Consider the following 15,379-nt stretch of genomic DNA (forward strand, 5'->3'; position numbering starts at 1 on the left):
TACCAACTATTCAAAGAGCATGTAAATTAACACTGCCATTCCACATAAAACACAACATTACTTAATACATGCATCATGTATTTTCATAGCCTCATAATGAAAAACATGATGACAAATATGTGAGGGGAAGAGTTTAGTACCTTTTTCATATTTGTTGTGGCCTTCTGCTTTGTGAGACAATTTGAGTCCTCCAAATCTCTCAAGGGTAACATCGGCCTTCCTCTTTCGTTTAGGTTCAGTCTTTCTGCTTTCGCTGTTGTTGTTATTTTCATCATGATCATCAAGGATGTTGGAGTATTTATCCTCCTCGTAAACAGGAAAAAAAGTTTCTTTCTCTTCCTCCTCACCATCAGCAGATTCAGGTACAGCGCTGTCATTACTGATTTTCTCAGATAACAGTATTTTAAGGTGTGTCATTGATGGCTCTTCAGTGTTGGTCTCTTCCTGTTCTACTACAATAGGTTCTTCTGGCCCCTTCTCCCCACTATCCTCATATTCTACTACGTCTTCATTTTTCTCCTCCTCTTCCTCCTCCTCCTCGTCTCTGATTTTAGTCTCTTCTTGATCTTCAAAAATGTATTCAGTTTTAATTTCCTCTGCCTCCGTCTCAGCTTCTACCAAAATACTGGGAAGCTCACTATCTTCCTCTTCATATCCTGCCAAAATATCACGAGTCTTGGATTCCTCTTCCTCATGTTCTACCAAATCATCCTCAGTTTTGGCTTCTTCTTCCTCTTCCTCATATTCTACCAAATAATCTTCAGTTTTGGCTTCATCCTCTTCCTCATGTTCTACCAAATCATCCTCAGTTTTGGCTTCTTCTTCTTCTTCCTCATATTCTACCAAATAATCTTCAGTTTTGGCTTCTTCCTCTTCCTCATGTTCTACCAAATCATCCTCAGTTTTGGCTTCTTCCTCTTCCTCATGTTCTACCAAATCATCTTCAGTTTTGGCTTCTTCTTCCTCCTCCTCATGCTCTATTAAATAATCTCCAGTTTTGGCTTCTTCCTCTTCCTCATATTCTACCAAATAATCTTCAGTTTTGGCTTCTTCCTCTTCCTCATGTTCTACCAAATCATCTTCAGTTTTGGCTTCTTCCTCTTCCTCATGTTCTACCAAATCATCTTCAGTTTTGGCTTCTTCTTCCTCCTCCTCATGCTCTATTAAATAATCTCCAGTTTTGGCTTCTTCCTCTTCCTCATATTCTACCAAATCATCTTCAGTTTTGGCTTCTTCCTCTTCCTCATGTTCTACCAAATCATCTTCAGTTTTGGCTTCTTCTTCCTCCTCCTCATGCTCTATTAAATAATCTCCAGTTTTGGCTTCTTCCTCTTCCTCATATTCTACCAAATAATCTTCAGTTTTGGCTTCTTCCTCTTCCTCATGTTCTACCAAATCATCTTCAGTTTTGGCTTCTTCCTCTTCCTCATGTTCTACCAAATCATCTTCAGTTTTGGCTTCTTCTTCCTCCTCCTCATGCTCTATTAAATAATCTCCAGTTTTGGCTTCTTCCTCTTCCTCATATTCTACCAAATAATCTTCAGTTTTGGCTTCTTCCTCTTCCTCATGTTCTACCAAATCATCTTCAGTTTTGGCTTCTTCCTCTTCCTCATGTTCTACCAAATCATCTTCAGTTTTGGCTTCTTCTTCCTCCTCCTCATGCTCTATTAAATAATCTCCAGTTTTGGCTTCTTCTTCTTCCTCCTCATGTTCTACCAAATCATCTTCAGTTTTGGCTTCTTCTTCCTCCTCCTCATGCTCTATTAAATAATCTCCAGTTTTGGCTTCTTCTTCCTCCTCCTCATGCTCTATTAAATAATCTCCAGTTTTGGCTTCTTCTTCCTCCTCCTCATGCTCTATTAAATAATCTCCAGTTTTGGCTTCCTCTTCTTCCTCCTCATGTTCTACCAAATAATCTTCAGTTTTGGGTTCTTCTTCCTCTTCCTCATGTTCTACCAAATCATCTTCAGTTTTGGCTTCTTCCTCTTCCTCATGTTCTACCAAATCATCTTCAGTTTTGGCTTCTTCTTCCTCCTCCTCATGCTCTATTAAATAATCTCCAGTTTTGGCTTCTTCTTCTTCCTCCTCATGTTCTACCAAATCATCTTCAGTTTTGGCTTCTTCTTCCTCCTCCTCATGCTCTATTAAATAATCTCCAGTTTTGGCTTCCTCTTCTTCCTCCTCATATTCTACCAAATAATCTTCAGTTTTGGGTTCTTCTTCCTCTTCCTCATGTTCTACCAAATCATCTTCAGTTTTGGCTTCTTCCTCTTCCTCATGTTCTACCAAATCATCTTCAGTTTTGGCTTCTTCCTCCTCCTCCTCATGCTCTATTAAATAATCTCCAGTTTTGGCTTCTTCTTCCTCCTCCTCATGTTCTACCAAATCATCTTCAGTTTTGGCTTCCTCTTCCTCCTCATGCTCTATTAAATAATCTCCAGTTTTGGCTTCCTCTTCTTCCTCCTCATGTTCTACCAAATAATCTTCAGTTTTGGGTTCTTCTTCCTCTTCCTCATGTTCTGCCAAATCATCTCCAGTTTTGGCTTCTTCTTCTTCCTCCTCATGTTCTACCAAATCATCCTCAGTTTTGGCCTCTTCTTCCTCCTCCTGCTCTATTAAATAATCTCCAGTTTTGGCTTCTTCCTCTTCTTCCTCCTCATGTTCTACCAAATAATCTTCAGTTTTGGCTTCCTCTTCTTCCTCATGCTCTATTAAATAATCCTCAGTTTTGGCTTCCTCTTCTTCCTCCTCATGGTCTACCAAATAATCTTCAGTTTTGGCTTCTTCTTCCTCCTCATGTTTTGCCAAATAATCTTCAGTTTTGGCTTCCTCTTCTTCCTCCTCATGTTTTGCCAAATCATCTTCAGTTTTGGCCTCTTCTTCTACCTCCTCATGTTCTACTGAAGCATCGTCAGTTCTGGCCTGGTCAAAAATGTCTTCAGTTTTTGTTTTCTCATGTTTATCCACAATAGTTTCTTCAGTTTTGCTCTCCTCATCATCTTCTACCAAAATGTCTTTGGTTTTTGTCTCCTGCACCTCTTCATCTTCTACCACCCCTTTGTGCTGTATCACTTCATCATTTACAATTATCGCAAATTCATCTGTCTTTGTGTCTCTCTTTTCTTGGTCTTCACCTCTACCATCACCTCCTCCTTCTATCACCTCTTTATTCTCTTTTTCTTTTATTAATTGTTCTGCATTATCCTTTATTTGAACTTCGTCATCATCACCCTCTCCAATTTCCTCTTCCTCCTCCTTGGTGTCATCATCAAGCTTTTCCTCCTCCTTCAGTGATGGTCTCAGTTCTGGTTCTTCAGTGTGTCTTGCTAGTGATGTGATAGCAATAAATTTAGTGTCTGTTTTTAACTTAATTAATGTGACTTAAAAAAAAAGAAAGAAACAAAAATCATGTAAATACCATCATCTTCCTCTGTCACATCTGCTTCAGTGGGTGCCATCTCGGAGTCTTCTTTTATCTCTGCAGCAGGAGCAGCTTCATCTTTGGCAGCACGCATGATCTCTGTAACTGTATTACGAACCTTATCATCCCTCTTATGTGATCTTCATTTCTTTATAGGGTGATTTTAATGGTGCAAAATCATAGCAACATTACAGCATGAATACACCACAGATTGCAGTTAGTGGATTTTTAAAATTGCTTCATAAATTGAAGCAGGAATTATTTTATATCTCGTTTCTTTTCTATTTAGCTTCTTTTAAAGTGTTTTTTAAATGCCTTGTAACTTCCTGAAGTAGCTGGTACAAACTGCAGCTGAGCTATATGTTTAGCCACTCATTACAGCAGAGTACTTGATCAAATTAGGCTACAGTGCCGTGATGATCTTAATGAAGGAGCTGGCTGGATCAAATCGTTTATATAAAACCACAGGACCAAAGGAACATGATGTATCAAAACTGGCTACAATGGTAAATACAGTGTAAAAGTATTGTGAATGCTATCTTTGCAACATGTGGTGTGTTTAATAGTTACATGCACAGGTAAAAAGTATACAAAAACACATGTAATCCAGTCCGGACGATCCAAGGATATACATATGACAACAGTGTAAATGGTCAAAAACAGGAGGCAACCAGTCAGTGGCACAAAAAATGCGAGAAAGAGCAACAAAGGAATGCAAGTCTGAAGGACACACATGGTCATGCACAATGTTACACAGAAAAACATGATGACTGAGTCAAGACATATCACTGCGAAGTTCTGTAAAATATTACAACAAATGGTCAGTGTGACAAAGAAAGGGAGGAATGAAGTAAACCAATCCATAACAATGTAGCAGCTTAATGACAATTAGAATAACAGAATGAAGAACAGATATGATGCATGTTTGTCCATGCTATAATGTAATGAGTACAAATCGAGTATTTTTCAAACACAGTGGCACGCAGTTTCATAGATCTTCAGGGTTACACTGAACAGTAAGGCATACCATGAGGCAGACTTGAAAACAGATTGAATAATGTCCCTTGAAAAACACAAGTCTGTACAAACATGCAAGAAACAAACAAAAATCAAAAAATCTATGCAGTCTAGTTGCTTGCAACACACATTGCGCAAGTTTAAAAGCACATTTTAAATGTCTTTAACGAAGATATTTTCTTACCTTTTTCAAATGGAGGCAGAAATTTCCCTGTATTAACACATGGAAAAAGACACTTAGCTTCTTTTTTTTTAATGTAATATTTCCTTTTCTGTATTACTGCAATGGAAAACAGAAGAAATACTGTCATTACCTTTCCTTCTTACTAAATTGATATCAGATGGGGAAGGTACAGCTTCATCTAAAAGAAACAAAGACATTTTGTGAAAACCTGCCAATCATAAATGTTTATCAGAATATTTCTGAGTGGATTAAAGCAGAAACCTTTTTCTGTTACTACATTTACACCTGGGGTGGTGACAGGTTCCCCTGAAACATAGAAAATATTTAGCAGATGGATTTTTAATATTTCCTAATTAATAGTACTGAACATCTAATACTAATAGCCATACCCTGATCACCAACAATCATGCTTGACATGTAAGCTAAGAGCAAATCCTTCTTGTCTGTGAGCTCTGACACAGCATCTTCAACAACTTTCATTGGGTCAATGGACACTTCAGGCATGATTCCTGAAAATGAAAAACACCAGACAGTGAATAAAAGCTGCTTTGTCTTTATTTAGAAAATCAGCTTAGCTGCCGTAAGGATAACATGTAACCAATTTTCTGATAATGACGTAGGCTAAAACAGACCTTGTTCACCAATCAGTGTTGAGGAGATGTAGCTCGCAAGCAGGTTTGTCTGCTCTTTGGTGATTTCTACTGCTGACTTAAAAACTGACACGGGGCTAAATCCCAAGGTATGCTGGATATCTAACCAACAGAGAAAATAATAGAGAAAATAAAACAATCCTTCGTGAAGTCTGGGAAACCTGCAGTGTGTGCATTGTATCAGGTGATGTCTTGGCAGACTGTGTACCTTTTAGCGTGTCCAGTATGACATCCAAGACTGCGCAGAGCACGCCCTGGATGTAGCCAAATAGTCCACTCACAAAGTCATTAGTAACACTGAAGGCATTTCTGCCAATAACCACGGGGTCAATGAAGCTAATGTCAGTGGTTCCTGAGGACAACACACACTCAGGTCAAAGGTGCAGTAAAGTACTTCATTAAACATACATGTACTTGACAGTTACACAGACATTAGAAAAATGTGTTTAAGGCCAACATTTTCCTTATAAAAGCATGCATTGTCAAAGTTAGATAAGTTATATAAGTTTTTGTTTAGTGGACAACATCCATAACAAGCTAAAAAGAGTTACTGTTGATCTAAAAATACATTCCTAATAAAGTCTGTAAAATGCATAAGCAGTATATACAGAATATAAGATGTACTGTAAATATTAAGCCACAAACATCACAAATGAGACAATATGGAGGCACTGAATACCTTTGAATACATCCAGTATCATGTCTACGATGGCACAGAGCACGTCCTGGATGTAGCCAAATATTCCACTCACTGTGTCATTTGTGACGTGGAATATATTTCTTCCTATTACCACAGGGTCCATGAAGCTAATGTCGACGGTTCCTGAGAAACACAAACAGGAAATGAATACGGACAGAAAGTACGCAAAGCAAACTCTCTAAATTGTGTTAGATAGATATTCTTTTATGTTGTTTTTAAGAGGTTATGGGTTAAACGAGAGAGCGCAAATACCTTTCACTACATTCAGTGTAGTGTCCAGTATGGAACAGAGCACATCCTGGATGTAGCTCGCCACTCCACACATGAACTCATTAGTAGCATTAAAGACACCTCTGCCTATCATTACAGGGTCAATATAGCCAAGATCAGTTTTTCCTGAATGGAAAAGAAATAGAAAAGTAAGTGCATTTGTAAGTACATTCTGCATTAATTAATAATGTTACAAACCAGCAAGGGAGTTAAAGTTTAGTTCAAGTATTTAAAAAAAAGACAGATTTATTCATTCATTAACTGTATGTGAAACAAGAGAAAAACAGTCTTGAGTAGAAAAAGGATTCAAGTATAAATTACATACCTTTTTTAATATCTTCTATGGTTTCCAGTGATGTATCCACAACAGCACACAGTGTGTCCCTGAAGGAACCCAGTGCTCCACCTATGAAGTCATTCGTTGAATGGAAAGCTTGTCTACCAATGACCACAGGGTCAATGTAGCTGAGGTAGAAGTTCCCTGTGGTTTCAGAAGATTATTCTGTACTTATTAAGCAGTCTTTGTTTTTGTTTTTTTGCTTGTGTTGGCAGGAGTGAGCGGTCATACCTTCTTCATCTGACAAATATCGAACAAACCCATCTTTTGCTTCTGATATTTCCTCGGCTGCGTATCTGGCAGCTGACATGGGGTCACTTAAATCCGGTGCGCATTCTGCAAAAGTACAGCAAGTCATGCATTAGAGAGCTTACACAAATAAAAACTGTGCCAAGATAAATTCCCCACTACCTTGAAACTTATTGAGCAGACTGGATAACTCATCAGTGGCGTCGTTCACGGCCTGGACAGGGTCCGTTATGATCTGCTGGATGTCTAACGATGATAGCAAACATGTTGGTCAGATTCTGCATAACTGATGGCTTAAAAGACTTGGGGACATACACTTTTAGATTTTGTGGCTTACCGGGGACTGCTTTGTACTCAACAAAGTCAAACATCACCACACCTACAACCAGCCAGGACAGGAGAGCAGCAAGGGCAATCAGCAGCTCAACAGACATTTTCACCTTGTTGAGCAGCCCCAGACCTTTGGATCTGAGAGAGCTCGTCTGTGGCGCTGCTGCTCCGTCACTGGACCCAGTGGCTGCAGCGTGGGAGGCTGATTTGGCTACTATATGTGGAAGACATAAATAGACAAAAGTTAGTCTGACAAATTCTTTCTGCTTTTGTTCTTGTGCTTGTAATGTTTGATATTCTTGCACTGCTAAAGTAACCACAAGGGTTTCAGTTCTTTATAAATATCCACTGCAGATCATGTGCAAAACCTATATGGATCAGAACTGATAAAACAATTAAATGTCTGCTTGTACACATATTTATTGTTGTCTATAATGAGTGATTGGTAGCAAGAACTTGCACACTTGCATAGTTTGTCCACCAGAAGGAGCTGACATTACACTTTTAGCTGTGAAATCTCTGTATGTCTCCTAACAACAGTGAAAGTGTTTCTCCGTGTTTTGTTCCTCTGTTACAAAGTGTGCAAACTATGTATGTTTTATCAGATCTGTCAATTGTTGCGTAAGTCTTTTTCGGTCATATTATCGCCCTCTTTCAGTAATTTCACTATCGTAACAATGATTTTGCCCTGGCGTCTTAATAAAAGCCCATTTTCTTAAACCTTTCAAGTCTTATCATCTACACAATGAAGACAAACCCTGACAGGAAGACATTTTGCGCACATAGTGCATTATTAGTTGTATATATATAATTTTTCATCTTTACCATGACCCTATACTGTCTCTTTATTTCCTTATTATTTATATTAATCGGAAATGTTAAACGTCATCAGAAAAGTCATGGTGTGATAGGGCACTCCAATTTTAGCAGTGACATTTTCCAAATGTACTGACACACTTTAGACTGGCTTAGCACAGTGAAAAATGCCCAAGGCAGCATTTAGTAACAGTGTTATCATCATTAAATGCTGTGCACAGAGTGTAAGATTATCTGTACTGATTTACTGTAATGTCAGGCGTCAGGGAGACCTTCACTCAAGGTCCAAGTTGAATGAACTCTGAAAATGTTCGATGCATGACCACTTGCTTCTAGCGTGTAGGACACGGGGGGAAAAAACCTCTCAAACGCAAACTCAACTCTTCAATCAACAGCATCGTTTAGAGCTGTGCAATTTTTCTAAGTAACTATCGTGTTATTACATTTTTTGTGAAAACACAACAAGTTCACTCGCTGTTAAAAAACCCTAAACCCAAAAACATTCGATCTTAAAATGTGCTTTTTAAAACTGGTGATAACTGAAGTAATAACATTAAGTAATTATGAGCATTGGCTTTGTTTACAGAGTAGCCAATATGCACTATACACTTCATAAGAAAAGACTATGTGCTGGAGCGCATTATAAAGCTTTACAGGTTATTTATTGTTATCAGCTTTCTACAGTGCTTTTGATGCCTTTAAAATAACGGCTAACGATTCAAAGAGTAGCACAAAGGCATACAGAATAGGGAACACTTGTCTAAACTTGCTGACTGCAATAAGAAACTGTACATATATAAGTGAAAAGCAGGTCTACAGTGTCACAAGGAAATGCTCTTTATAGACACTGGTGGATCAGTAGCAGCAGTCTTCTGCATTAATATATCAGACGAAGACGATTTTTTTCCTCCACTAACACCACTTTTGCACATTTAAGCATGATCTAAGAGTGTCTTACATTTACACAGTACTGTGAATGCAGGACTTGCAGGTGTTTTTTCACACTTTTATTTATTTATGTATATTCCTTTTGACTTGCTTGAGGTCTACCACCCTGGCTGAGGTCAGCTGCAGCTGCAGTCTGTCACAGGAGAGCAATGCGAATACTCTGGTGACTTGATAGCTTATATTTATAGCAACCAACTTTCGACACATCATCGTCAGAGGACACAACTTATCAAAACACTGCCGTTTATTTGTTATGCAGAATTTATTACTGTGGATTTTTGTGCTGTAGTAAAGGTTTTATTTGAACAGTTGTGCTTGAAGACCCAGGTGTAACAACCCTACCTTCAGCCATTGTGACGTGTAGACTATCTCAGGTAGGATACTTTAAATTGGAGACAAAGCCTCCTCATGAAGAATTAACTGGTGACGGCTCCAGTAAATCCAGTTTGAATCCACTTTCTCAGGAAAAAAAAAAGTGTCCCAGGTGGTAAATTATTCCATTGTCACTTGGACCGTCACAGCCTTGTGTTCTTACCCATAACATCCACAGGTGGAACTTGTCCAAGGTTTTAAAAAGTAGAAAATGGAAAATTAAGCATGAATTGAAAGCCTACATATGTTGGGGAATTTGGAGCTGCCTGTGAGGCAGCATTAAAAAAGGGGGTCTGGGGACAGTGGGGCAAAGTAAAGCGACACAGGGGAAGAATCAGCCAAGCTAAGCACAGGGCTGGGCAGGGTGAGGGGAAATGCACAATATCTCACCCAGTGTTTCTGGGGGCTCACATGGGTATAGGCCAGTGCAGAGAGCAGGAAGGCTGCAAGGTAACTCTATCCGCCCAGAAAATACAGGTTATTCTTAGCTGGAGCTCTGCTCACCAGCCGCTCTGGCAGACCTTTTTTGGACGTTCAAGGGTGTGCAAGATCAGCTGGCTGAATTGAGCACCCCTACTGGCTGCTGCAGCACTCTGTCCACTAAAAACAAATCACAGGCCCACGATTAATGGCAATTCAGATGAAAACTACCTTCAAATCCCCCCCTTCTACCTTCAAGTTAGGTTAAAACAGCTTCTTTTGAGTAATTTCAGAACTAGTACTAGTTGATTAAAAAAAAGTCCATAAAAAGGTCCATAAGTGCATGTTTTTCTGCAAGAGGTCATTAATAGGAATCATGGATAAATGTAGCCTGATCCTGGTTTGACAAAAGTTAACAGGAGCCAAAACTGCAACTGCTTATGGAAAAGGATTAGGGCCATCGAAAGAAAAAAGAAGTCAGAATTGTTTCCCCCCCGGTGGCCTAAATCTTTTCCATAACTGCTTCTTCCAGTTGTTCAGGTTTTTATTTTAATTTATTTTAATACCTGCAACGCGGGATACATGGTTTGTGTCTTCAAGGCAACAGAGCTTAAAGTTCATTTCTTATTTAAAATTCCTATTTCCAGTATTGGTTTTTTTTCACATGAACATAATAAATTAATCATCGGTAGTTACTTAAATTCAGTGGTCTCTGCTAGCATTGACATTTTGTATAAAATACTGACAAAATGATTGATATGACTTTAAGTATGTTTTCCATCTGAGAAAAAAACCACCACAATGAAAATCCCACTGACATTGGACATCTGAAAAACCTGAGTAGCAGCTAAAGTGATGGAGGGTGACTGATTTGCACCCCAAAGTTCTGGATAAAGTCTGTTCTGTTTTATTCAAATATATTTTAGATTGGTCGGTTTGGCCAGTCTTAATATAATTTCATTAAAGTTAGATAGTTTCACACAGTAAAAAGAGCAATCCAATCCAAACCACAACAACAACAAAAAGGCCACCCTCTTAATCCTGATGCTAAACTAAGAACATTGCTTTCATGATAAACAACCATGAAAATATTAAAAATAATAGCAACAAAAGCGCTGTGTATAACACTGTGATTAGCAAACACTGCTGTGGAGTGAATAATGAGAAGGAGGGGGAGGGGGGGGGGATGCTGCAAAGAGAGAGAAGGTAATCTGGACATTTACAAGTATGTGGGTGGTTCCAAGAAAGTCTCCCACAGGCCAATACCTCCAAAAGGTGACACCTGTGCAAATAAGCCACACCATTGGTAGGAATGCCATTCAGAGTTATTATATAATATATTCTGCGTATGTTTACATAGTAAATGTACCAGAGAAATGTGTCTAAATACATGGAAAAAACTTTATTGAGTCATCTGAAAAACAGCACTTAACATAAAATAGAACTTGGAACATGAGCTTATATCTCAACTTAAACTGGATCAAACTGTGGATTTGTAAAATAAACTTACTGCAAAATGTAGCTTTTAAAGCAGAAACATTAAACCCAGACACATGCCCGAACACCAGTTTGTTTGTTTACAGTGTAGCTGCGTCGCTCATGGTAACAGGCCTGATGAATAAGCTGAGCTCCACAGGTACAGGAGGAGCCACGTATCTCTCCTCCCTCAGCAGTCGCAGTAACAAATCCTCAGTGTCCTGCGGCCAGCGGTACACGTGAGTATTCTGGAGCCAGCTTGGGACATGTTTCTGTCGAGATTTTCCACAGTTTTTAAAAAATATATATATAATAAAGATAAGATAAATGCAAAGGGATAAATATGGGAAATGTTTTCTGACCTGGGATGCACAAAGGAAGAGAACCGGGATGAATCTAAAATTCAAGCTCCCCTGCTGGATGAACTCATTCTGCATCTGGCAAAATTAAATATACAATAAAATACTCTAAGTTTACCTGTCAGCATTATTGCATATTATTTATGTAAAGAAATATGACATTATTTTTTTGTGTTCATAAACATTAATAAACATTAAAGGAATGAAGAACTTAATCATAAAACTTACTGTTAAGAAAAAAATGAATAAATGTTCTTTTACATACTGAACACTTCTAAATAACAATACTGTGGAAAAAGTCTGGAGTCAGCTCCATTATTTATATTTTGCTAGGACGACTGGAAATTGCTGCAGCAATTCATTGAAACGTGAAAACGTTTTTTTTTAAATGTATATAAGGATTATAAATCCTTGAGTCTGCTATAGATCTGTTTTTAAGCCTAGTCCTTATGTTTTGACATAGTGTTTGTAACAAAGTGTCTAAAGATACAATTTTAAATTGTTTCTTTGCTAAGCTCTCTGTCGTGTGTAGACATAACGCTGGTTCATCCTTCAAGTTAAATGCATTTTTATGCTTGAATGTCCAAAGAAAAAAGCCATTCAGAAAGCCTGGAGAATTATTGCTCAAGGCCCTCTAAAGAAATTAAATGAAATAATTTAAGGGTGGCTCAAGACTTTTGCGCAGTATCACAACTCTAATATTTTAATAGCATTTTCTAATTCAGTGTAGAATTAACTCCTCTGCTAAAATACAGTATTTGAGTATTTCCTCCATTGCTGATTTATCCTCACTATTGAGTGGATATATCTGGTGTGTAGACCATGGCTGTCAACTGCAGGTCCTTCAATATCCTCCTTGTACTTTGGACTGATGGCGATAATAATAAGGGTTAACGGCTGTTAAAAAAAAAAAACAGACAGAAATTTCAGACACTGAATAAAAAGACAGTGTTCATACAAAAGTAACTTGAAATAAACACAGATACAGCAAAAACATGGAATATGAAATATCATTTTATCTGTTATAGAGGGTAACACACTTGCTGATCTTGATGATGGGTACTTTATTAATCCCAGGGGGAATCTGAGATTCTCCGGAGCTCACACAACCACATAACTACATAAACACTAACAGAAAGCAGACTGACTATCAAGCTAGAATCATAGTTTAAAAATAAGATAGAAAAACATATGTTACAAGACCTGTGCAAATAATAGTGTAGCCTAGTAAGGAGTATTAAAAAGGTAGACTTGTAGAGATACTTGCAGCAATTTATGGTAACAATATAACTTCGCACACAGTTCTCATAATTACTTACATCTTTAAGGTAACTGTCTGTCCACTTGTTGACGTCCATACATCTAATGGAGCTGTCATATAAGTCAATCTGTGAAATTTAGGTTAGTGCTGTGAGCAAAGTGTTTAATGATATTACAGAATGATAGTGTACACAGGGTGGAAACTTACAGCCGGTCGAAAACCTTGCTTTGTGAGGAAATCCACAAAGGGGACCATCTCTGAGGACACGTCCGAAGAGTAAGTGATGAAAACGTTTCCTGAGAAGAGGCAAGATAATAAAACCCAAACAATCAGAATCTTAAAGCTTTATGTTCAGTGTCAGCTTAATATAAGCGTACTTGTATTTTCTGCTATACTGTTACATACTGGTTTGGCTGTTGATGCTTCATTTAGTGCAAGTGTTCAAAGCCAAACTGTGACTTAAAACGTTTCAAAAAAGAAGAAACAGCAGCAAATAAAAATGATCAGATAGGTGAAGTACCTTTATCCTGACTGCCTTTGGTATCAAATTACATTTTGAGAAAATAATTAAGCTACCACTGGGTTTGGGTCACCGATTTCTAAAAATAAACAAAAAAAAAAATGTATATAAAAAATGTGGTCAGCAAAAATATCTTCATCATTATTCTAAGTAACTCATTCCTATATTATAAATTTGAAAAATTAATCAAAAATATAGCCTAAAGCTAGCTTTCTTACAATATTTTGAGCTTGCTTTTTATTTTAAATGTGAATCTATAAAGACAATACAAATAAATATTACTTCAGTTTACGTGCTAAGTAGATAGTTTCTGCGCTAGCGACGAAATGTCTCTAAGATACTAATTAATCTGTTCCGTTAACACTTAAATGTGCATTCCTTGTTACAGAGACAATAAAGTGCCAAAAAAAGTGACTCACGGCACTCATCGGGCAAACGGATGCCCTTCCTTTTCCCGTGTGGATGTGAAGCGGACTCCTCTGCTCCTGCTGAGCCCACATTCAGCATGCTGACCCGTGAAACATCCTCCACAGTGGGAAGTGAGAAGTGAGGGACGTTAACTGAGACACTTCCCATGATGTTATTCTTAAAGTGGTCATGAAACTGGAGCCTGAAGCAGCAAGAAAGAAAAATATACGAAGACCAACATCTTTCACATAATCTTGCCAACCTTTATCAATATACCATACATGTAAAAAATGTTGTTTTCTGAATACATCGTCAGCTGTGTTTACCCATTTTGGGGTTGATTCCGAGGTGTCCAGTGCTGGAAAGGAGCAGAGAGGTGACGTGACTGAGGATGGTATCGGTTGAGATTACACAGCCATTCTCCTGCAGGGTATTAAGTTCATAATATGACGAAGGTCATTGTGTACAGTTTAAACATTTCTATGGGAGTGTCTGTTGAAAGTGTTTCAGTAAAAGCAGTTTTTTCAAAATCAAGAGTAAATAAGCATCTTTTTTCTTTACCTCAAACAGTAAATACTAATCACAACCCTTAAATTCACAACAGGTTTCATCCTAATATTTAAAACTTCTTTTACATTTTTCTGTTTTTTCTATTTTTCAATTGCTTTACTTTACCTGCATTGTACTTAAAATTACTTACTGCATAAAGTTTGACACCTTTCCTGTAAAGTACTCAGAAGTTAGGCAAGGTTAAGTCATTCCATAATACAGCCACATGCCCCGAAGTACAGCATACTTGCTAGCCCCTTATTCTAGTGTACTTACCTTTAAGTATATGTTGGTAATTTCAAATTAAATACGTTAAAACTCCATTTCATTACAGGGGAACAGTGCTCTTAGTCGCAGGCCACATTATGAAGTGTTACCCTACAGGTGTGTCATAGCTATATGTATTACAAACATACAGAGTATTCACAGCCTCTTTCAAGGTTTCTTTTATCTAATTACACAAATAAAAGAATCACAACAGATCACAGAACTGCTTTCCTTACCGCAGCTATGCACGTCGTGGTGGGGAAGTAAAAAGGGAGTACAGTGTTGCCACTCGTTGTCATCTTTCAGCGGCAAAGGAGCCTCGAGTTCCTCTTCTAAATCACTCTGAGGTTGAGCGTCGCATTCATCCTCCCCTCTGAAAATGAATGCTTTAACTAATCAAATGTGTGCTGGTATTTTACTCCCTAAAAGTGTAACATGGTTACCTCGCTGTGTTTCCATTTGCAGGCTCAGTTGTTCCACAACGCTTTGCTCCACATTCCCAGCAGCCGCACTCTCTTTTTGTGCCATTCGGCATCGCTCCTTGAGAAAAGCAGTCATCAGAAGACTGATGATGTAGATTCATCCTGGAAGATATTTCTCTTCCATCTTCTGGTACTCTGGGTTGGATCATCTCCACATGCTGCATAAAATGAAGTTTCTGCTCGCAAAACTCTTGATTCATTTCTCTGCATCTGTTTGGGCTTCGGTAGAAATAATCTGCATTCATGCAGCATCTCGGTCGATCCATTTCATTTTCTCTTACTCCAGCGTTCATAAGTTGAAAGCTGTTTTCTAGCTTTGGCTCCTTTCCAGATTTCTCCATTT

The 15,379-nt window shown here is 38.2% G+C and overlaps 2 protein-coding genes across 15 annotated transcripts in view; both read right to left on the bottom strand.

Moving 5' to 3' along the window:
• LOC308389359 (uncharacterized protein) overlaps positions 1–9,832 on the bottom strand; it is a 29,852-nt gene extending 20,020 nt beyond the window's left edge. For 5 of the 14 annotated variants that reach the window (XM_080870736.1, XM_080870737.1, XM_080870734.1 and 2 more), the window contains exons 1-15: positions 9,265–9,829; positions 7,166–7,372; positions 6,991–7,074; positions 6,811–6,915; positions 6,568–6,723; positions 6,225–6,368; positions 5,952–6,095; positions 5,481–5,624; positions 5,255–5,374; positions 5,012–5,131; positions 4,884–4,928; positions 4,753–4,800; positions 4,623–4,649; positions 3,419–3,526; positions 141–3,326 (exon numbers count right to left, since the gene is read on the bottom strand). In XM_080870736.1, the coding sequence (XP_080726862.1) occupies positions 141–3,326; positions 3,419–3,526; positions 4,623–4,649; positions 4,753–4,800; positions 4,884–4,928; positions 5,012–5,131; positions 5,255–5,374; positions 5,481–5,624; positions 5,952–6,095; positions 6,225–6,368; positions 6,568–6,723; positions 6,811–6,915; positions 6,991–7,074; positions 7,166–7,372; positions 9,265–9,274 (4,648 nt within the window). In that variant the 5' untranslated portion in view covers positions 9,275–9,829. Of the gene's footprint in view, positions 1–140; positions 3,327–3,418; positions 3,527–4,622; positions 4,650–4,752; positions 4,801–4,883; positions 4,929–5,011; positions 5,132–5,254; positions 5,375–5,480; positions 5,625–5,951; positions 6,096–6,224; positions 6,369–6,567; positions 6,724–6,810; positions 6,916–6,990; positions 7,075–7,165; positions 7,373–9,264 lie in introns of all 14 variants that reach the window. The other 9 variants (XR_013970258.1, XR_013970259.1, XR_013970260.1 and 6 more) reach the window with 5 other exon arrangements.
• A 1,277-nt stretch (positions 9,833–11,109) lies between these two features.
• On the bottom strand, positions 11,110–14,919 carry LOC308389798 (E3 ubiquitin ligase TRAF3IP2-like). Its single transcript, XM_080871325.1, has 8 exons — positions 14,791–14,919; positions 14,065–14,161; positions 13,750–13,940; positions 13,018–13,106; positions 12,869–12,937; positions 12,342–12,446; positions 11,553–11,627; positions 11,110–11,462 (listed from the first exon to the last, which is right to left on the bottom strand). Exons 3-8 carry the CDS (start codon positions 13,904–13,906, stop codon positions 11,292–11,294), a joined length of 666 nt encoding a protein of 221 aa, XP_080727451.1. The 5' UTR covers positions 13,907–13,940; positions 14,065–14,161; positions 14,791–14,919; the 3' UTR covers positions 11,110–11,291.
• Positions 14,920–15,379: the final 460 nt, after the last annotated feature.

This window comes from Rhamphochromis sp. 'chilingali', assembly GCF_963969265.1.
Source record: "Rhamphochromis sp. 'chilingali' genome assembly, chromosome: 21".
Taxonomy (NCBI): Eukaryota; Metazoa; Chordata; class Actinopteri; order Cichliformes; family Cichlidae; genus Rhamphochromis; species Rhamphochromis sp. 'chilingali'.